Source organism: Lepisma saccharinum, chromosome 2, assembly GCF_977018435.1.
Source record: "Lepisma saccharinum chromosome 2, izLepSacc3.1, whole genome shotgun sequence".
NCBI classification, from domain to species: Eukaryota; Metazoa; Arthropoda; class Insecta; order Zygentoma; family Lepismatidae; genus Lepisma; species Lepisma saccharinum.
This window is the reverse complement of record NC_139230.1, coordinates 82457428-82481546: the sequence shown is the minus strand read 5'-3', so window position 1 is coordinate 82481546 and position 24119 is coordinate 82457428. Positions and strand designations below refer to the sequence as shown.

The following is a 24119-nucleotide window of genomic DNA, read 5'->3' as shown; positions in this document are numbered from 1 at the left end:
ATAGATTCATTGATTTAGTGTATTTTACTTTGCTTTTTGCTAATTGCAAAGATGAATATGATTGGTGGTAAGATGAGTTGGATGAAGGGACAATCACAAACATACAGGGGCAACACAAGACTAGTCCCACAGAAGATTATGCAGCTGTTATTCAATGTGCCAGAGCCTCACTAGTCTGCCAAATAGGTGTCTTCAGAAGGGGCCAACCCTCAAACCTTGCTATCACAATAATGACCATTGTTCTTATTCTTAATTAATGATGACAATATGAGCAGTGGACTGGGTTATAGCTGCTTTGCTTTATATCTTTTAGGTCTACACCTATTCTATCATATGCAAGCTTTCCCTGGCAGTTATTTATGAATATATTTAAATCTAAAATTGTATTGAAGTTGTGGTTAAGATATGTTCACCTTTGTTTCTCAAGAATTACATTCTTGTATGTGTGAAGTTTTGCTGAAGCATTAATATTTACATGCATTAATAGATAAAACAAGTCTAATTCTTTTGTTAAAGTACAGCTTCATTTTTCTTCTTAACCAGCCTCTTTGTACGAGTTTTTTATAAAATAAAAAACATTTTCTTATATGCTAATTTCAAACTTGATCTAAGTAGACATCGATTAAATATAGGTTAAGAGAAACAAAAAAGACCAGGAAATAGTCAAGAACTATAGATTTGTTATTTTGGTAGACACCCTGTATATGAACTTATTTGGATAATGGTATGTATAAAATTATGGAATGAATGTTGAATGAATCAGCAGATTGCTGAATTTGTTCATGAGACCAATGAAAAGCAGATTTATTTATTTTCACTTGCTCTTCAGTTTGAGTGTTTTTGTAACTGTGTAATAAGATTAATATGTGATGCCTAGGGTTGAGAATAATTTCTTCTGAGATTTTACCTTAGAGGTGAAGCTAATATATGTTTTTTTTCCCCTTTGTTACCATGACAGTACATGCAGTTTAACCTTTATGTTTTATTCATTTCTTTCATTTTGGTTTTTTATTTCTCATATTGTAGAGTACATAGAAATTGTGCTGTGTTTTAGACACGTCAAAGTTTTCAAGTCTCAATAATCTGCTTGCCAAGTGAAATAGGATTGGTGTTGCAAGGACTGATATGAGATGTTAAATGATAGAAAGGTAGAGAACCAATAACAATATTCATAAACCGTGTGAAACATAGCATCGCTGGGGAAATGGAGGTGTGATGTGTAGAAGTCAAGAAATGTCTTCTGTATTGTCTCCTTCATATCACCTTCACCGACTCCATCCCGCTTATGTGTACAATGTGGGCTGGAATTGGTGGGGGAGATAATGTTGAAGGGAAATATACCACATCAGATTGACAATTACACATTTTCAGTGAAGAAACGATACTGTCCTAGGAAATCAATTTCTTTCTGCAAACATTCTAGTTTGCAGGTTGGTATATTTTATGCAATTAGTTGCTTACCTGCAATGATTATGGTAAGTAAAAAGTTTTATTTTGAGGAATACCTTAAACTGATGAATTTTGTTCACACTATAAAATGTGTTTTTAGATATGATAAATTGCTTGAATGTTTTCCTGTATAAATATATGTGGGAATTTCATAAACAACAAAATACCTAAGATTACTGTTTTCAGTTTTAGCTTATAATGAATGTATGTGTGTGTGTGTGTGTGTGTGTGTATAATAGGGTGTTACACCTGAAGTGTAGATGCATGTGAAACACTTCTATTGTGTACTTGATATATGTAAATAGCTATATCTTGAATACTGTTATCTTCTCATGATTGTATTAATTCTTCAGTACTAGCAATGAAGGAATCTGCTTAAAACCCCATTGATTATACAGTGAAAATACATTTTATGGGGGAGAAAAACATATTATTGAAAGATAATGAAAATGGTAAAATTAAGTACACAAAGAAAGAAAAGAAGTACTACATATGCACCAAAGTTTGCTGTATTGCACTAATCTGTTCTACCGTAAATCATTATTATAAATTCAAAAAATCATGAGAAATGGACAGTGAAAGTGCCTGGGGGTGGAAAGGGTTCAAACAAGTTTACCTTACCCGCTTAATCCATTCAGCCAATTTCCTGCAAAAAACCGTGTTGAATATTAGGACATTTATCTCAATGTATGTTTACCATAACACTTGTTTCCCCGCTTTATATGTTTTCGAAGCTGTGCTGATGAAAAAATTTGCCAGAAACCTGTTCTGTATGCCAGTCAACATATTCCTCCCCTCTTCCTTGCCTTTGCAGCAGTCTCATTCATTCACCATGTGACCTTGAGTGTGTTTTCTTCTTCTTTTAACGCTAATTATTGGGAGGCACAATGTATAAATCCCATGTCTTACAATCGTGGAACAAATGCACTATTGCCAAATCGATAGTCACTAAATACTGCTTTCTGTAGGGTTGTAACACATTCTAAAAGTGTGACTGAGGTGTCTTTGTTCTCCCCTCCCTCCACAAAAACGTATGTGGACAATTGAGAACATAGCTCAATCACTATTCACACTTCTTTACCTCATGCTTTTATGTAATCCTTCCTAGTAGATGGGAGGGATGGAGCCCCCCTTGCTTCGAAAACTTTCTTTTCTTCTTGTTTGCTGGGAAAAAGTAAGAAGAATTTGCCAGCCCCTGTTATCCAATATTGGATTAGGAACCAGTGAAAAAAAAGAGCTCATTAATCTGCAACTGCTGTGCATGGCTATGCAATAATTTCATGAGCATCATTGTTTTTTTTTTAATGCAGCTATCTGCATAGTAAATATTGCTCGTGTGTCCCTTACAATACAATAATCCTTGTAAAATTTATACATTGTGCCTCCCAATAATTAGTGTTCAAAGAAGAAAAAGAAAATTGAATTTAAAAAATAAAAAAGTCTGCCTCTGTGTCTCCCTCAATAGAGCGAAGTGAATGAAAAAATGTTGTAGTATGTAGTGATGGTACATTCCTACAACCATGCAAAGTTTCGTTGAAATCAGACGTACTTGTTAAGTAAAAAAATAACATTATGTAAAGTGGCAGTGTTGTCTGCTTTGAGACATTGTCTGGAATTTTGCTTCTAGCGTCAGCCCTATGGATGCTGGATGAGCCAAATTTGGAGGGAAGTATGACAAGAGACCACTCTATGAGGTGGTGCTCATGTCACAACTTTATATTAAAAAAACTAAAATTACGGCTTTTGGAAATTTTGCATAAGTATGGAAAATTTCAAATTTTGGAACTTTGTCCTTACTTCCCCCCCCCCCCCCCCCTGGACCCTTAATTGTCAGATGTTACTTAAAATGTTTTTTTGCTCATTCTTTTCAGAAAGCTGCAGTGGTTGAGCAGTTATAGCATTTTATCTTCAATTTATCCTATAGTAACAAAAGGGAAACAAAGGGTTTTTTCAAATGGCACTTGCAAAAAGAAAATGCACACAATGTTTACTATGATCGCTGCTTTTCTTCAGAACCATTCACATGCTAAAAATAAGTCACAGTGTTCAATAATTCGTTTATTTGCAATTTCGTTTGCATAAAAAGTACCGTAACTTCTCTGTCTTCAACAGCCATACTATTATTATTTTTACATATCATTAGACAGAGTGGAACTTTTCTCCACCTGCAAGCCGCTGTTAACTGCCCTTCCCTTTCTTCAGCTTGTTTGTAATGTTCGGAACAGGCTGGGAAGTGTGGTGCATTGACTTTGTCTGGCTTCTTGAAAGATATCAGTTTCTGATCTGCTTTAGGCACTCACGACTTGCCCAATGCCATACAAAGATCAAAAGCAGGATTATCAGGCCAGTCAGGTTCAAGGGGTGCATTGCCCATTCCCTGCCCTCCGATGCAAGCAACAAAAGTAGAATTCCAAGTCCAGAGTGTGGTCTCATAGTTGTAGCTGATGAGAAAACCTGTAGGGGAACTGGTGGCAGATATTATCATTAGAGAAATCTTGAACTCCAAGAGCAGAATTCTTTCGAGCAAGCACAGTTAGAAACGTATAACTGAAGTTTTTTCCTGGTTGGAAGTGAACTCGTTAAACATATAGCTGGAAAAATCATATATCTGAAAATTGTATAACTGAAATATAATAGTAAGCAGCCTTAGGAAAATTGTCAGGGACTGCCAGAAAAGATGTACTAACAAGGAAAACGTACTATCTCAAAACGTATAACTGCGATTTCACTGTATTAACCTGTACATATGTTTATTGTATATTTTCTGTTCATTTTTAACTATTGTTAATGGAAATGTGTCGTCTTATGAGTAACAATTTTTATGTGAGAATTTTCTACCATACTATATGTGAAAGAGGTAGGATGTTGTCTCTCCAGCTGCATTTACATACCTAGAGAATGTATTAATAGTGAAAGTAATTGTAAAACTTAATATTTAACCAGTTTATGTAACTTGATTTTTTTCAATGCTCTCTCAGTAAGGCCATATGGAAGTAAGATATACAATATGTAAATAAATTGTCAGTAGTATTAAGTTTGTAATTTATCTACACACTTTATGAGGACTAGTATAGGTTCCTTGTACTCTGAAGATTTAAAACTATAGAAATTCTTCAGCAAACAAAAGGTCCATATCGCTATGCAAGGTTACGAATGGAATAGAAAGTTTGATGAAGGTATGACTGTGAATGATCAATTGAAACACAATGAAGTAATTCATGAAGCCCAAAGCATTCTAAGGAAAAGTATCAGGTTATGATCAATGAAGTAGCTGCAGATGAGCATCAGAAAATGTGTTCATTCATCATGCATTCAATTTCCATTAGGGAGGATGCAGATTAACGTGTACCCTATCAGTATCAGCCAATATAGCCATATTGATGTATCAGTTTACCAGTAAAATTACCGATAATTTTAACGATTCTTTATGCCTATAAATAGCCTGTAATTTAATGCATAGTTCTGCTTGAGTTGCTTACAAATTATGTTTAAGTTTCCAACTTCATCTTCTGTTCTGCACATCTTCATTACTTTGCTCTTATTTTCATTCACCATTATACATTTTCCTTTAATGTTTCTTTCTATTCTAGTACCATTCTTTGCAACTTTTCCTCTATGTTTGCAATAAGCACTGTACCATCTGCATACACCAATGGACAATACACTAGTCTCAATCTCCACGTTCCTTCCTTGGTCTCTTCTGCACTTTGTTTGTTCTCAATGTTTGCCTATTTTTATCACTTCATCCATTATTGTTGAGTAATGGATTCAATCTTACTCCTCCATCCATCATAAAGTTTGTGATGTTTCACTATTCAGTCAAATCCTTCTACTATCTCATACTCTAACTTCGCTTCTCTGAAAAGTCTTGGGATTTTCCCCCTTTTTAGTAGTTCCCATATTACCTTCTGTGTTACCATGTCGACAACATCTTTCAAGTCCAGGAAGTTTGCTTCTTTTGCTCTGCTCAAAAATTTGTCCAATATGGTCTGGATTGAATATACGTGCTTTTATGTCTGTCTGAATGCTGTTTACGCCTCTTTGAAGTCTGGTTCTAGGCAAATCCACGATCTTGTCTCCAATCTTCTTAGTATATTTTCATTCCTACTGAAGAGAGGCATATAGCTCTGTAGTTTCCACACTCTGTGGTATTTCCCTTATATATCAGTATCATTATGTTCTCCCAATCCTTTTAATTTTTTTCCACATTTTTGGAGACATTGTGGTTAATTCCATCAGCATGTTCTTTCCAGACTTTGTAAACACTAGGTATATTACATCCCATCCAGCAGCTCTTCCATTTCTCATTCTTTTAATCACATCTTCCTTGATAAACTATGAGAAAAAATAATTAAGATTTTTATTTGTCTCACTCTCATGTAAAGAGCCATTGCATAGCTTACTACGAGGGCCACTATTTATATTTTGAGCCTTGGCAACACTGATTGAAGTTAGGCGCGATTTGACGTTTGCATTATTGACCATAACGTACTTCAAATGTTTTGTCAATAGCTTGATTTGTGTTGTTTATGTTGCCTTGGAGATTGCGCGACAACAATAAAATGGAATTAACTCATGAACATTTTCGTGCGATGATTTTTTACGACTTTCGACGTGGATTATCAAGACAAGAGTGCATCGATCAACTTACTTCCACATTTGGTGATGAAGCCCCATCCTTTGCCACTGTGAAACGCTGGTATAACGAATTTAATCGTGGCCGCCATTCGCTCACCGACGAGATCCGCGAAGGTCGTCCAAAATCAGTTGTTGTTCAAGAAAACATTGATGCTGTGCAAAACCTAATACTGCAAGATCGTCATGTGACATACTGTGAGATTGAGGCAACCATAGGCATTAGTTCCACCAGCATATATAAAATATTACATGATTATTTAGCTGTGAGAAAGGTATGTTCTCGTTGGATCCCACACAATTTGACAAAAACTCAAAAAGACGCTCGAGTGAATTGGTGCAAACAAATGCTCAATAAATACAATCGTGGTGCTTCAAAAGACGTATATAAGATTGTAACAGGTGACGAATCATGGATATATGCATATGAGCCGGAACGTAAACAGCAGTCGACTGTATGGGTGTTTCAAGATGAACCCAATCCAACAAAAGTTGTTCGCGCTCGAAGCACATCGAAACAAATGGTCGCCTGTTTTTTCGGGAAAACTGGTCATGTGGCAACTGTGCCTTTAGAGGAACGTAGAACGGTCAACTCTGAATGGTACACAACAATTTGTTTGCCAGAGGTCTTCGGTCAAATACGGAAAACAAACAAACGCCATCGGATCATTCTTCATCAAGACAATGCCAGCTGTCACACATCTCGTCTAACAACCGACTTTACGAACAGTCAAAAAATCGAATTGATGGGTCATCCGCCGTACAGTCCCGATTTGGCACCCAATGACTTCTTCTTGTTCCCGAATGTCAAGAATAAATTGCGTGGACAACGATTTTCGTCGGCGGAAAATGCCGTTGATGCGTTCAAAAACCATATTATGGAGGTGTCTCAAGAAGATTGGAAAAACTGCTTTGACAAATGGTTCGAACGAATGCAAAAGTGTATTGACCATAAAGGAGAATACTTCGAAAAACAATAAAGCAGTTTTCAATGCCAAATTCCTGTTTTTTCATTGTTAGGCTCAAAATATAAATAGTGACCCTTGTATTACATAGTTAATTTAACATATTGAGAATTATCGGTACAGTGGAACTTCGATTTTACATTTTTCAGGGGACCAAGCCAGAAAAACTTAAAATGCAGGAAAATGTAAAATTGGGGAAAATTTTATAGCATTTTGCTCTATTGGGACCATTAATGTTGAATGTATAATGCGGGAAAATGTAAAACCGAGGAACATAAAATTGGGGTTCCACTGTATTTAGAAGTAAATTTTGAATTTTTGCATTCATGTTTTTTGAAGTTTGTCAAGAAATAGTGTTTATTTGTTGCATTCAGTAACATTAACGACAACTTTTAAACTCAAATAAATACATTGGCAGTTCAAAATATCTGTTTCCAACGTCTGGAACACTACATCCACTCCTCATATCAAGTGCATTGGCAATATAGAAATATCTGTTGGATGAGGAATTAACTGTCTCTAATTAATTATTATTTAATTTTAATTTAAACTGAAAATGCCACTGGAACACTGCACCCTTCTCCTCATACTTAGTTAGTATTTGTTGAAGGTGAGGTGATTAACATAATGCTGATCACACCATTTTCATCTGTTATCAATACTTGGAAATTTCCCACTTGCTTCATTTGATGTTGCTGGCAAAATGAAGATTTCTTTTACTTGTTACGAATAATAGATGTTAGGCAGTAGAAGTATGAAATACATGATGTGTGTGTTTATTTTTAGGATCCTGATTATGAACCTGTTGACAATTGCATCACAAGTGTTCTAGGTCGTCCCATAGAGTTGACAGAAGAATTTAAGCAGCATTATGAATTATGGCTTCAGCAGGAAGTTTACCAGACAACTATTGACTGGGACCAACTAATTCAAACTACAGCATGGTAATTTAAATGTAGGTATAGATAGATGTGATAGAAATATTAAATTAAATATTTTGCTATTGTAGGAACATACTAATGAGGACCATGTTTGTGAACATATTGGAACACACTTCCCTTCAGTTCTATTAATTTTAGTTGTAAATTGTGAATATAGCATTGAGAAGGGAATTGAAGTGTCAGCATGATACTTGGAGATTACTTCACCTTGGGTACTATCACCGTTACTTCACCTTGGGTACTATCACTGGAGTCGTAAAATTCAAGAAGTATCCCCTTACCAACTGGCACCCATGCACACATTTTGCTGTGAATTAATAGTAATTTATTTAAGAACAATGGTATTTTTTTAAAATAAAAAAACAACTTTTATACACTCCTCACAAAAAGTTTGGAATATTGTTATATTATGCATTAGGTGGTAGGCACAGGCTTGGAATGCAACAACACATGGTATCTGTCTGTCTGCTGGATGTTCTTGTGTTTTCGCCAACATATGCCACCATGCCTATCAACTATTGCCTCACCTATTTGTGAGGAGTGTACACAGATAGTTATTTGGAATTTCTCAATATAATTTCAATTGAAAATCGAACTATTGATTTATCTATCTAGGTACTCTTTGACTCTCGATCCGAGAGCTCCAGTTGGCAAAGTGCCAAGAAAAAGGGGAAGGTCGTGAGGGAAATGCAGGTGGGAGAACGCCATTCACAGTTGCACGTTGAACAGTGTTACCAATCTGCAAGGATGCTTATCCACCAGAACGTAACTAACGAAAACTGAGGGACATGCACAGAAGTAAAGGATTGTGACAAGGACTTGTTTTTTATCACAACCATGCCATTTGTACTTTTCCAATTTAAAATTAGAAGAATAGAAGGGTAAAGAATTGCAGTTTCACTTATAGGGGCATTGTTAGAATGGGGGTCGGGGGATCGCATCCTCTTCAAGATTTTGACAAGAAATAAAACAGAAAGAAGAAAATTTCATTGCAACAAAATAAATACATGGCGCAAGTGAAATATTCATAAAGATGATGTGCAACACATAAGCATACAGAAAAACAAACATTTGAATGACGTTGTGCAGAAAATTATGTGAGAACATGTGAAATAGAATACCTTTTGTGAAAGTAGTTTACTCATTCCAGTCATCCGAATCTCAAGCTGGCTCATCACTGTCATTTACATTTATCATCAGAGCCCCGCAGACTTCTTTGATTATTCCATCTCTGTCCCAATAGGTATTTTCCAATGAAGCCACATGAGAGCAGTGTTTCTTCCACTTTTCGACTGTGACACTGTTAATCGCTTGTTCAGAGAACATCAACAGATTTGACATATTTGTGCCACCAGTTACGTTGCGATCGCGAATAAATCTTTTCACATCCGCCCACACATATTCAATAGCATTAATATCGCAATGATAAGGAGGTAACCTTAAAGCAATGTATCCATGTTCTTGGGGAGTTTCATGTCGAATTTGAATATTTTCTTTGCAGGTGTGTTTCTTCTCACCAGATTTAATAACTCAACTTTGCGCATTTGGGGACAATGCACGATCCTATTTACAGCAAGCCAATCTATAATTGCTTGCTTGGTATTGGAAGCTGTCGGAACCTTGTTCAATATGATAGAGTGGTAAGGGGCATTGTCTATAATAACGACAGCATTACGGGGAAGGTTTGGAATTAATTTTTCCTTTGCCCACTTCTTGAAGATCATCAAGTTCATCTGACCATGATAATCTTCACTTGTTGTATTGGCTTTGTACAATAAATTTGATTCATAATTGGGATAAATACGGAGAAACTAGTACTCACTTTATCCGCAAAACTGTTTTTTCTTCTTTGTTTTATTAATTTCAAGGGCCACTGCCACCATCCTTGTTGGAACTTGCTGTACTGTTGCTTGGCGTGCGTCTTTTGTTTGTAGTTCTCCGACTGCCAATAGGTGTGCTGTTGTTAACTGTGTGACTGCATCTGTGTCGTCTGCTATTTCCGGGCGATAACTGTTGTAGTATTGGAATCCAAGTGTGTGCCTGCCTGCTATCGATGTTTAGCTCATGCGGGAAGTGCATTATGGCATGCGTTTCCTTGATTTTGGTGTCTATATAAGTGTGTGGGCAGTGTGTTTGACTTGTACCTTGTGAATTTTATGGCTATTGTATTTGATGTGTTTATCAAAACCAGTAGTGGGTTGGGCTTTTTTCGCATCTGCTAGGTGCTGTTGGATTCTTTCATTGACAGATCTGATGGACCTGCCGATGTAATGTGCTTTGCACTCGCACTCTGCACCGTATTCACCTGGGTTATCAAGGGGGGAGAGGAAATACCATTTGTGTTTGTTTAGTTTATCAGCTATTTTGGAATTGGGTTTGTGCACTACTTTGATGCCATATGGGAGAAGGGCTTTGGATATGCGGTTGGATGTGGTGGGATGGTAGGGGAAGGCAAACCATTTATATTGGCCACTGGAGGTTGATTGTGGATGGATTGATTGTGGCTGGTTAGGGTGCCTGACCTGTATTTCCGCTTTACTGCACCAAGTGGAAAGTTGTGCTTCTGTGTAGCCATGTTTCAGGGCTATTTCAGTGATGGTGGCTATCTCTCTCGTAGATCCTCTTCTCTGCAACAGTAAGAGAAGGCTCTTCGATAAAAGTTCAGCCACACATTAGCTTTTTGTTTGGGGGGGATGGCTAGAGAGAGCGTGTATGTACTGGTTGTCTGCATCCGGTTTTCTGCAGACAGTGGTTGTGAATTTGTTAAGTGCACTGCTGATGGTGATGTCCAGGAAGTTGATCTTACCATGTTTGATTTGCTCTACGGTGAAGTTGAGCCTGGGGTGGATGCTATTTAACTTGTTCACTAGAAGGTTGAGTTGTTCTGCATTTTTGTATACAACTATTGTATCTTCCGCGTTCCTTCCATATCGGATGTATTGTAGTTCTGGAGTGTGGAGTATCTCTTTTTCAGCCAGGTGCATGACAATGTTGGCTAAAGGAGCTGATAGCAGATTGCCCATTGCAAGGCCCTTGGATGGATTGTAGAATTTATCCTCAAACTGAAAGTAGTTGTGTTTTAGACAAACTTCCAACAGCCTGGTTGTCTCTTGTACCTCTAGAGCAAGGATTCTGTTCGTTGTCAACCAACTTTCAACTGAATGCAGAGCTAAGTCTATGGGGATTGAATTGTACATATCTACTATGTCAATGCTGGCTAATTTTGTGCTGTCAGCGTGCACTATTGACGTCACCAGATTTTTAGCATCGGCACTGTTACGGAACACACATGTTAGTTTGTGGTTGAACTGAGATATTTTGTTTTTTAGCCAGTTTGTTAGGTGGACTGTGGGGTGATTGAAGCCAGCTATTATAAGGTGCATATGAATTCCAGGTTTATGAGACTTGGGAATGCCATAGGCAAGGGCAGGTGAAGGGTGGGTGTTGAGAAGGGATTTGTGGTCTCATTCACTGAGTATGACACTAGATTTCACTGCATTTTTCACAATTCTATTGTCGCTGTCTGTGGGGTCCTTTGTGATGACACTGTACGAGTCACTGTTTAGTTTGTCTTTTACTTTCTTTGCATAATCATCCATATGCATAATTACAAACTGGTTCATTTTGTCAGATGGAAGAGGAAAGAAAACACTTTCACGGATAAAGTGAGTACTAGTTTCTCAGTAATAAATTTGAATTTGCTATGAAACCCATTTCTCCCCCCGCACACAAAACAATTATGCGCCGTGAGGCATTACCGGTTTGAACCACTCCACATTTGTCTTTACTTTGCCAACATTTTTCAAATGTAAGGTTGCTGTCTATCCATGTTTCGTCCACAAACACAAAAGGCCTATTTTCTTCCCTGTAACGTTGTATTATTCTCAAATACAGGGTTCTAGCTAAAACCATGTCATTTCATTCCATGATAAACTTTCTTTTGTTCTGTAACCTTTTGAAACAAAAACCGATCTCGTGGAGAATTTTCCTTAAGGTTTCACGTTTCCAACGAAACCCAATGCATTTGTTCAACACAAAAAGCAATTTACGAATGGTTGGCACAGTTTTCTCGACTACGTAAATTTCATGTACATCTCTTCTTATTATGGCAATCTCAAAATCATCCAAAGCGAAATTCTCAATAACGCTCTTTCTCTGGCGTTTAGGAGTGATCGAAATTGCAGGTTATCTTCGTCATTTGCTTCACTGCGAATTCTCTTCACAGTCGCCTCTGATACGCCCGCAATTGCACTCACACGTTTTGTAGCCTGTGAAATTGGAATCAGTGGGTGTCATTCTAATGCTTCTTTGTTGCAGAATGCAAGCACATTGTGCACCATCTGTTTGCACTCCCTGCATAGTGGTTTAACACCAGAATGTTGTGACAGTCCTGCCTCCATCATTACAAGAGCACATACAGAACTCCGCATAAACACACTACACACACACACACACACACGCACACACAAACAAACAAACTTCCAAGTCTTTCCGCATTTTGTTGCAAACACGCTGCCCCATGGCCAGAGCACTTCCAATAACTTATGTGTCAATATTATCCAGTTGCCAACATAGCTCCCTTTCCCCATGTGACACTCGTGCTTCAGAGAAGCGGCTCCGCAAACTCCCCCAATTTATGACTGGACTCTGCTACTTCGGTCATGCACAGAAAACTTGAGAGCTCTCGGATCGCTGGTCAAATATTCCAATATAAATCTAATAACCTCACACTATACTCAATAAAGTAAGTCAATGATGATTGTATGAGTAAATTAAGTGGCTATTGCAATCATCAGTATCTGTGGAGCAGTTAACTGTAGACCTCTGGAACAAGAATTATTTCAATTACAAAGTTTGGAGTAAATTCATAATAAAATAATTTCTGTAAATTTTGAAAACTTATATTCCATGAATGTAAAATTATTAATTATTATAATTACTTATTTCTGTACATTGTATCTAGCAATTCAATTGACTTAATAACTGTATCATTGCTAATAACATTTGATATAAAATAAATGTCAGTGGTGGGGATCAAACCTACAACGATGTGTGATTTGACAACAAATAAACTGGCCAAAGGAAATTTGTTCACCTGAAAACAAGAGAAGAACAAAAACATTGTCACTAACATTCACAGAATTATCAGAATCAAATCTTTGTTGAGATCAACGTCACCAAGGTGGATTGATTTAAATCATTAAATCAAGATTTAAATCGGGTGATTTAAAAAACAACACTGATTTATATCACTTTAAATAAATAATTTATAGAATAATGTACATAAGGATTTTGTAGATATCAGAATCACTTTTAACATTATCCTCGGAATCTTTTGATGGTGTTTATTAGGATCTAAGATAGGAAAAGAAAGGATACAAAATACGCATGTACTGATGGTGTGAAGCTCATATGAAATGAAATGTAACTTTTCAATTAAACGCACTTACATTTATCTTGATGTAAAATTCAATAATTTTTATGGACAAGAATAGCAAACATTTTGTGTAGAAAAATGTAGAAAATACTAATCATGTTGAACCGTAAATAGTGTCATTAACATTAAACTGTAAATAGAGATGGCAGCTGATATTTTGCAAACTATTACAAAAATTTCCAAACTTCTGCTACGAAGACTACAGAAATATTTTAAATTACAATTATAGAGTACATCCAGAATGTTTTATTTTCACTGGAAGAAAAATTACTGAAATTATTATAGTTTCATTAACACACTCAACAAACATTTCCACAGTATGTTCATGTATGCAGTATCAGAAACAGAAAAATGTATATTTACATGTAATTTTTTATATGATTTAATCAAACTTCAAATATTTTACAAGGCCATTTACTAGAGAAAGCCTTTCTATAATATATATATATATATATATATATAGACACACACACACTTTACACTTCTGGTTCCGTCTCTTTCTCCTCACACCGATGATGTTATGAAATTAGCGAAAATTTTGAATTTTTCTACTGTCCGGTGAGTGTTTCCTTTTACCTTCTTTGATTTTTACTTAGCCCTTTTGACCCTCCTTGCTTTTATCCAATATATATATATATATATATATATATATATATATACACACACACACACACACACACACACACACACACACACACTAATGATGAAGGAGACCGTAAACACTTACCACACGAAGAGAAATTATTCTATATTTCGCGATCTATGTCGCATTTTCAAGTTGAAGAAGAAAGATCGGCGTTACGAAGAGTAGAGGCACAGAATACTGACCGTAGCGTCTCTATGATCAGTGTTGCCAGAAACAGTTGATAGATGACGAGAAGTACTTTCACCAGTGTTTACTGTAAGGTGGGTGGGTAATTTTGGGGAGGAGAGGAAAGGGTTACTGGTTGGCTAGGTTGAGTCCAGAGGGTATAGTGGCATGCGTGCCTGTTATGTATGCCTATATATATATATATAGTCACTCTGGGGAATATGCCCATATTTTTTAAAGTTTGTTCATTATCATCGCTAAATATAGAGTTATTCCAAAGATAAATATATCAAATTACAACTACATGTTTCATTATTATTTGCCTTCATCTTATGTCATCTTAAGTTTCATAGCAAAAGAACTATAGACAAATAAACAGAACATCATCATTTTGGGCAAATCACTCCATTTTCCGGGTAAGATGCCCACTCAATAAAAGGCAAAATGCCCAGTACAATGCAATGTACAACTTGAACATTCTTTTACTTTACTTCTTTGTTGTTTACTCTTTAATCCTTGCTGGTGAGAAGGTTTGTTAACAACCTTGGATCTATTGGTACCTCAAGCTTTTTGAATACTAGAAACAGGCCTAATCCTTCTTGAATGAATATCCACATCAGTTAGTAGTTGGACTTGTCGTTTCTGTTTGGAAATAGTAGTTGGAACAGATACAGTAGGAACAGGTAATATTTCTTCAAAGGTACATGTTTGTTTCCTTGTCTCTCAGAGATCTTTTGCATCACTCGAAGGAGTTCCAGTCGAACTGCAGGGATCTCCTCAACCTTCAGGTTTACTAACACTAAGTGTTGTAGCTGGTGTCAATTGAGAGTGAGCCACGTCTATGGGTCCATTACACTCATCACCTGCTGAACCTTTCACTGAACCTTCATTTATAATGATAGCATGACTAAAAATGCTGGCCGAATTGAAAGGATAAACTCCTCAAGCTCGAAATCCAGTTGACCCATCACCCAGGGTTGCAGCTTTAGATCATGCTTGACACAGCAACCCACCAAACTGCAGGCGAGTTAGTGAACCACCAGGATTTGACCGAATCCAACAAATTGTAGTCAAATAATACTGTCTTTAGAGTCTTGAAGAAACTTCGGATCCAGTGACTGAAAACAATGTGTAGTATGGCTCGGTAGACAGCAAAATTACATTTTCTAAAGCATAATCAAGAAGTTCATGCTATTGTAATGAGATTAATGTCCGTCTAATATTAACAACACCTGATCTTGTTCTTTACATGGTAGAAAATGTTCTGGGGGGGGGGGTGTAGGCTGATTTATGGGGCATGTGGTCTTCAAATTCAGTTTTTGCAAGTGTTTGTTCAAGGCACTGTGTCTGCAAAGAGATAGAGGAGAAGCTCGTAAGCTTTTTTGAATACTATCGCATATACATATCTTCATTCATGTCTAAGAATAAATAATAAATTGCTCCAAGTGATTGCCGCACTTTACAAATAAGAACTCACAATTTCAAATGCGAATTGGCAGGTAATGTTAATAGTTTTGTTATGTATATTACACTTGATTTCAGTAGGCGTAACACCCCATACCTACAAGGAAAGAATTAAGTCTCTGAGATGGCAACACTGAGTACATGCCAGAAACATTCACACACAATTTGGTTATCAGAACTGTCATTCATGCAGTAAAATATCAATCATATTCTTTGTCATTCTGGAAAACCATTTTATTCGTTTAGTACAAAGACCTTCAAAATATTATTGAGTCAGGAATCATCTATGTACCTCTAACAATTATTCCTTGAGGGCTTCAAAATCCATCTCATAGCACCCTATCTGCAACCTTCATCTTAGTATACCGCGTTTGTTACAACCTGTCCCGGTTCCCGCGCTAGTTGCTCCCTGGCTTTTCTCTGTGCTGGGGAAAGTCAAAGCCAGGCAGCCAATTAAAATACGCAACGTCGCAACAGCGTCTACGTAAGCGCCTCACTTCTGGCTTCCATTCGCTCCTCGCTGCCCAGCAGACGATTTTTTCCTCGTTTGTCATTGGCACCGAAACTGTCGAGCGCTCCCTAGCGCGGGAAAGGGGACAGGTTGTAACAAACGCGGTATAGTAATGGCACACTTCAAAGACTGGCTCATTGTTACCAAAATATCATCCCTTACGCAGGAACCATGGGGCTGGGCATTTACCCCCATGCGCCCCCCCCCCCCTAGTGACTATATGCATGGTGCCAAAAACCATGCAAGCAATTTTAATAATAAAAAAATTGATTTAAATAAAAATATCACCAAATTATTATTATTATTATTATTTTAAATAATAAAAATCATGATTTCTATCCACCCTGCTTGTCGCCCAACTATAACAGGGTGGCTACTCATCAGGAATTCAGGGAATTACACATGAATTATTGACTAGGAATTCTGCGTGAATTTTCTCTGTAGACTTGAAATATTGCAACTATTAATCCAAATCACATTGAGTTTGTACATATTTATGAATGGCATGTCCTGAGGCAAGTTTTTCGCAGTTTAGCTTTTATTTTTATCAAGGAAGGAAAAGAAAGCTGCATGTACAACAGAATGAAGAATCTATCTGACAGATGGAAGTTTATTGCAAGATAAGATATCTTCAATTTGATTAAGTAAATTTGAGTTTGTAGTTCTTATATAATTAACAATTTCTTTGTAGATTAGTATATCCCATAACAATTGTGATTTGTGTTTGTAAATGTATTTCGAGTCTGAGTATGTGAAGTCGCAAATGTAAACTCTCCACCATAAATATTTTAAATATGTATATATACTGTTTAATTGAATTGGATCAGAATTTTTGGATACATTGGAATCACACAGACCCTTAGTATTGTTAATATACTGTATTGGTGGGTGGGTGGCAAGAGGCTTTAATATGTAAGGTTGAAATAGAGAAATCATCTGCTTGTACCCTTCAATATTTTTAAAGTTTGCCTTGAAAACTGGGAATTATTCTTGAATTTTATCATGGTCCTAGAGTGGCCACCCTATATAATGGTCCTACTTCCATCTGGCCATTCCCAACTTCAGGTTAATGGTGGAAAAATAACAATGACTTCTTTCATGTGAGTGATGTGAATGTAGTTGCTGATAAATGCATTGTCAGTAGTTATGACATTTTTTTCTCTTATGCATCCATAAAGAAACAAGATTGGAGGGAAAAGAAAGTAGTTTAAATTGTTTGATTATGATTGATTTAATTGTGTTTTAAAGTATATTATTTGTATTTTTGACTTACTTATTTTATATTGTTTCAGGTTTTCCTTCCATCACAAGAATATGTAATGCTGAATTTGACAACAGTGTGTTAGAAGTAAAGTTGTGGAAAGAATTAATGCCGGAGATGCGTAAGAAGTTCTCTGTATATAGCAAATATATTTTAAAAATGTAAATATGAATTTGTAAAGTATTGTGTAGTGGAATTTTAAATAGTACTTTCTAATTGGTTACTTTTCAAGAAATACTTACAATGAAAGTATTATTTTTTTAAAGTGGTGTTGTTTATGTTTACACATAGAACTACATTTCATACATGAAATGACTCTGGAACAAGAATCCCTATACTCAGTCTTTAATTTTATTGCCAGACTATTTGTAGTCGTGGAATTAAAAAAAATCAATATATTTTTACAATGTTTTTCTCTGTGATCATATTTATTTGCCATAATATACTCTATTTAGTATCAATGACATTGTACAAAAATTTTAAGTTAACAAGAAGAAATCATCGGTTTCATATTCATATAGACACACACAGTTGAACCTTGATTTTACATTCTTGAATTTGTACACCTCTGTGGATTATACATTCAATCCTTATGGTCCCAGTAGAGCATAATATAAAATGTTCCTTTATTTTACGCTTTTCATGATGTCCCCCTGATAAATGTAAAGTCATGGCTCCACTCTGTGTGTGTGAATAATTCTTAAAGTTGTTTAATAGACTGCTTACACATTGTTTACATGTAAATGAGTTTTTATAGCCATATAATTTAGAATTTACAAAATTTAGGAAAACAAGCTGTACTAGTAAATATGTAATGAGATCACAAAAGTTATTTATATTAATTGTAACTTGTGAATTGTTCTTCACAGCAGCATAGGAGCAATAGTTTATGTCTGCAAAGTAAAATGTTATTTTTCTTTTTTACACCGGTGCCTTCTATTTTTAGTATTATAACTGCCAATATGCAGTTATGGAAGGTAAAATTATAATTTTGAATAATAATTGAGATAGTTCTGAATGTCTATCACTCTCATATTTTGCATGTCATTATATAGTTCTGATTTTCCTACCCACAGAAATAATAGATAATCTAGCAGTTTTATCTTTAATGTTTTGCTGGAAATGTTTTAGTTAGTTTTCTTTATGGTGTGTCATTGTATGATGTAATTTCTAGTTCTGTAAATCATGATGCTAATGACAAATGTTGGTTTATGATAAGACAAATGTAAAAGAAGTAAGCAATGAATAATAAACAGTGTGCTTGCATAAGTGAAATAGTGTACATGAAATGAAAGAGAAGTTTGTTTTTATGCTGTATTTGTTCTTTCGTGATATTGTTTGATAGTTCATTACACCATCACATTTTGATGAGCAAAATGTAAGATTTAGAGGCACATATTTTTGGTAAATAAAAAAGCAAAATTTCGGTACAAAAACGGAGTCAATTTCAGGTTCAAAAGCGGTAAATAAAATAAAATATCGGTTTTATAGCGGTGAAAAAATGGATGAAAAGTGGTATATAAAAAGACATATTGGTTTTAAAATTGTGAATATAATCCTAAATTTGATTTAAAAACTACACTTATTCCACAGAATTAACATTTCACTTCTAATAGCACATTTATGTAGTTATCAGAGTATTACGTTTATTTCTGTGTAATGGAGTCCATTTGTGCATCTCGAATATTAACAGCAGAATTAATCAATTTTCCGGGAATTGCATAACTCTCAGGATAATTCAGACCTCAGAAGGTGTCGCGTCGGTGAATAAACCCTAAATTTTGTGTTTAAGAGTTAATTTCGCTTTTTGCAGTTCATTTCGCATTATTTCGTGACAAAACATGGTCACAAAATGCACCTCACACCTTTCAAAAACATGAAAAATTAACACTACAATGTGTTTTTTCACATTTCGTTTTTTCGTCAAAAACTAAATATGCATGCCCCTAGTAAGATTGTTGGCACAGAAATAGGTACTAGCTATGTAAGTCATGTTTCACCTACTGTACTTTGCCACAGGTCAAACAAATACAGTATGAGCACAAGTAAAACTTTACGCCCTAGCTTCTGCCGAATTTGCAGGTAGGGTGGAAGAGTGAGTTTCAATGAGACAGGTGCAGGTTAGTTCATGTTGATTATGAGTGTTTAAGTTGGTAATTTTATTAGATTAAACTCTCATTGCATCAGAAGAATTTACATCATATTCACGAGTGGTTAAAAATGCAACAGAAACTTTGTTTCACATTTCTTACGAAAGATGTTATTGTGTACATTGTAATGTTAAATTACTGTCCTTGAAGAATTGCTATTACACACTGGATTTTTTCACAACACCTAATGCAGAATTCTTCAATAGAAAAAGGAAAGCATACACCACTGACCTCACATTGCACAGTGGTTTGGATCCCACTTTAAACTGTAGACCCAGTACCGATTAGCCTATCTGAGCATAATGTGGACTTCTTGAGACATTCACCAAGTTCATCCTCATCTTTACAATTCACCAAAAGTGGCAGTAAAGAGACAAAATGAGAAAAATTCAAATGAATTCGAATAATAATTGCATCAGACAAACAGAATTATAGTTTCCGTACTGCATATCAGTAGTAATTGGTCTGCCTTGGATAGCTTTGTATTCATGAAAGTTCGATGGGAATGTTTTTCTTGTGTGTGCATCTTTTGCTTATAATTAGTAGTTAATTAAAAATCATGTATACAAATTTAAATTTACAGTTTCTTAGGAAGCAAACTCTTAAGAACATTTATTTTTGGTTGCATGTACAGGGTGGCTGGAAAGTATCTCCCTTTTGAAAATATTTACCATCAGAACTGCCATTCCAAGCAGATGACTATGGGACTTCACACCACCTGCAAATATGTACCACAGATCCCATAGTCATCAGCTTGAAATTGCAGTTTCTGATGGTCTTGGCATCCACTGAAGCACGAGGTCCATGAACATCCTGCCACCATCTCTGCACTTGTACCATGGACTGCCACTTTTCGTAACGAGATGCCAGCTGTGAATGCTCATGCAGTGTCAAGCATCAGGCCATTATGGGCTCCTCTTGTTACTGTGAGGAGAAAGCACAAATTAGCCATTAAATTCAACTACTTCAGGGATCACAGTAAATGTTATTTGTACAAATGTGGTGCTGTTGACAAACGTTACAAGTATTTTTCAATAGGAAGTTACTTTCCACCCTGTATTAGCCAAGGAAGTGAGTGTATTTTTCAGGTTCTGCACTGCATATTTGTCATTTCATATGTGATTAGCTGCTGACCTCCATAACAGTGTAATGTACTACAAAGCCCTAGCTTTAAATTCTGCTTTTTTGCCCATCATCCATTTCATCACTTCATAATTCATCTTCATTTCAATAAACCCAAGATGTAGAAATGTAACTTAAAATAACCAAAATAGAAAAGAATGCCTGATTTTTGTGCTATTAGTAGGCAACTGGATTCTTATTTCATTTATCACTTTTCAGTATTATTTTTAATTAATTTTTTTTGTTTATTCGATACTGAATGCAGAAACAATTGTGCATCCTTCCTGTGCTTTATTATTTTCTTACTAAGTAAAAAAAATGGAAAATTAATCTCAGTAAAACACAAACTTCCCTCCTTCAGTTAAGTACTCAAAAGAGACAACAATAATTTGTACAACTGCAAATTTTTGCAGTATTTTTTGCTCTTTAAGCAGACTATTTTAGGAAGAAACTACAGAAGTATCATATTATACCAGATTTACATTATTTTGTGATTTTGTATACATGAAAAATGCAATTACAGGGTGGCAGCTCACCGGGAATTTCTTGAATTCTGGGAATTGTGAATTATTCTCTCTGCAAATTATGTGTGAATTCTGTTTGAATTTTTCTTTGTACACTTGAAAAATGGCAACTGAAAAAATCCAAATCCCATTGAATTTATACATATTTATATTAATGTCCCGAGGGCAAGTTTTTCACAGTTTAGCTTTTATTTTTATTGAGGAAGGAAAATAAAAGAAAGCTGTGTGGAAAATAAAACAGAATTATTTCAATCCGTTTGCTTTGTTAATGTCCTTTGCAGACAGATGAAAGATTATTGAAAGATACTTTGTACTTGAGTACATAAATTTGAATTTCTTATACAATTAATATTTTTTTTTGTAGATTACTACATCCCATAACATTTGTGGCTTGTGTTTGTAAGTGTATTTCTAATCTGAGAATGTGAAATGGCAAATGTAAACTGTGCACCTTAAATTTAATATATATATATATATGTATATATCAGAGTGCTGCAATGAGTGCTTTTCGCTCGAGCACCAAATAGTTCGCATGGGCGATGCTAGATAGCATACAGACAGCCTCTTCACTTGAGCGAATAATACATGAACAGATAAAACAAAACAAGCAGTGTACACTCGAATCCCAGTAGTACACATATACTTGTAATTTGTCTGTTGTTGTGGGCCCTCAAATATCGATCATGTACTGAAAGATGCAGTGAAATTGAAACTTAAGTAAACATAGTCATTATCTCCATGTTAAAATGTAGTTTAGTCTAAGTTACCAATCCAATGATATGTGAAAATGAAATAGATGACTATGGGCTGAAACTGCCAGGATGGATATTTTACATGTATGTGTGTACAATTATTGCCACCAAATGTAAAATGCTAGAGCGTAGCATGCTCGAGCATGTGAGACTTGAACGAGTATGGCCGAGCAAAAGTGATTGATCCCATGCATGACTCTGATAAATACATAAATTGATAAATAAATTGAAGTGAATTACATTTTTTGGATACATTGGAATCATACAGACCCTTTATATTGTTAATATATTTGGGGAGAGGGGTGGGGGGGTGAGAGGCAGTAATACGTAAGGTTGAAATTGAGAAAACATCTGCTTGTAGCCTTGAATTTTTGGAAAGTTCACCTTGAAAGCTGGGAATTATAATTGAATTTCATCATGGTCCTAGAGTGGCTATTCTGAATTAAGGTGTGTGTTTTGAGAGGATTATATTTTTTTACTATATTCATATTTACAAAGTATAGTGGTCACCAAGCATCAGATATCAATTTGACCCAACTTTAAACTCTATTTCTATCGTTAATTTCTTAGTATTGGCCCCTCCCTAATGTTGACCAAGGTTAGAATCTAGACTTAACTTTGACAACCTAAAAATCTACATTTGTTAAATTACCACAATCTACATTTGTTAAATTACCACAACAAATGTGTGATACTAAAGCATAGTTTTACCATGTAATATATATATAAACAAAACCTCTTGCAGTGTATGAAAATATGAAAGGAGCATAATAATTTATTGTCTACCTTGAATCATGTTGAACTTTTGTTTAATATCAAGAATTACTGTATTATGAATTTTATGACTTTAAATATGTTACACCACATATGGGCATAATTTATTATTTTCTCTTGACATTCATGGACACACACACAGTCCACTTCTGCATGCACAAGGTACTTTGGCTCAAGCATTTGTACAGACTGTATTTTGGCATGTTTTGTAAGTAGTATATTTATACAACACAAAGTGTTTAAGATTTGCTGCTAGTGCATGAATGATGGTATTGACTGACTGAACATATGTGATTCATGTAGCCTAAGGAAAATGCATAATAGGTAATAATACTTGATTGCATAATTACTTTCAAATAGACTTGTTGAAGGGATTATAACCAAAGTCGAAATCAAAAATTTAGTAGTAATAGTACAATTAGTGGAATTAAAGTTAAACTTAGTGAAAAGTGTGAATGATGAAAACTGGATTTTAGCATTTTTTTTTTAATCATGTTCACATTTTTTTTTGTTGTTATTTTCATAATGTATTTTTTGTATGTTTAATTTTCTTCTAATCATCTTCTGTTTGTCATGGTGCAAAATTCGTAATTATCATGTATACAACTGAAATGGAACATTAGATGCATTTGTTCAACTCCATTGTTGTTGCAGCAGATATATTTCTGTACATTTTGAGTCTGTTTTTTTAGTAGTTTTCCAACATTCTTATTTTTCAGGAGCATGTAAGGGCTGAACAACATGATTTGTAATGGCATACATATGGAAATGCAAGTTTTATTTTGATTTTTTAAAAAAAATGAAAGCTAACCTATGGATTACACCCTCCACTTTTTGTACTGTTGTCTTTCAATTTGATCTTACTTCAGATCTACAGTGATTATCACAAAACTTTAGGTCATGACTGTACAATAATAGACATAATTATTCTTGTTCTGTGATCTAGTCATTAGAATTGAGATTAATTAACAAATCTTAATGAAACCTATCATAAATAAAATCTAAACATCAATCAGTCAAATCGGATAACAATTGGTATAATGTACAAATATATATTTCTGAAATATTTTGTTGTAATGCCTTTGGCAATTTAGAAATGTTTAATGATGACATCTGTACTATACAATATTGATGATCAATGATTATTTGTGGCAATATTGTTTTGTGTGGATATAATTTATCTTCCTTTGTAATTTCACTTCACCAATGAGTCCCATTGTAGTTTTGAGTGTGGCTTGCATGCATGCATGTATGTATGTGTATATATTAGTATTAAATTAATGAGGTTGGTTTTAACTTTCTTTTGCAATGAAGTATGTTCGT

The 24119-nt window shown here is 35.2% G+C and overlaps 1 protein-coding gene across 2 annotated transcripts in view; it reads left to right on the top strand.

The window, feature by feature from the left end:
- Positions 1–18951, top strand: part of Strip (striatin interacting protein) — a 165787-nt gene extending 146836 nt beyond the window's left edge. For both annotated transcript variants that reach the window (XM_083117463.1, XM_083117464.1), the window contains 2 exons: positions 7836–8004; positions 17506–18951. In XM_083117463.1, coding sequence (XP_082973589.1) covers positions 7836–7997 — 162 coding nt within the window. In that variant the 3' untranslated portion in view covers positions 7998–8004; positions 17506–18951. The remainder of the gene's footprint in view (positions 1–7835; positions 8005–17505) is intronic.
- The last annotated feature ends 5168 nt before the right edge of the window (positions 18952–24119 follow it).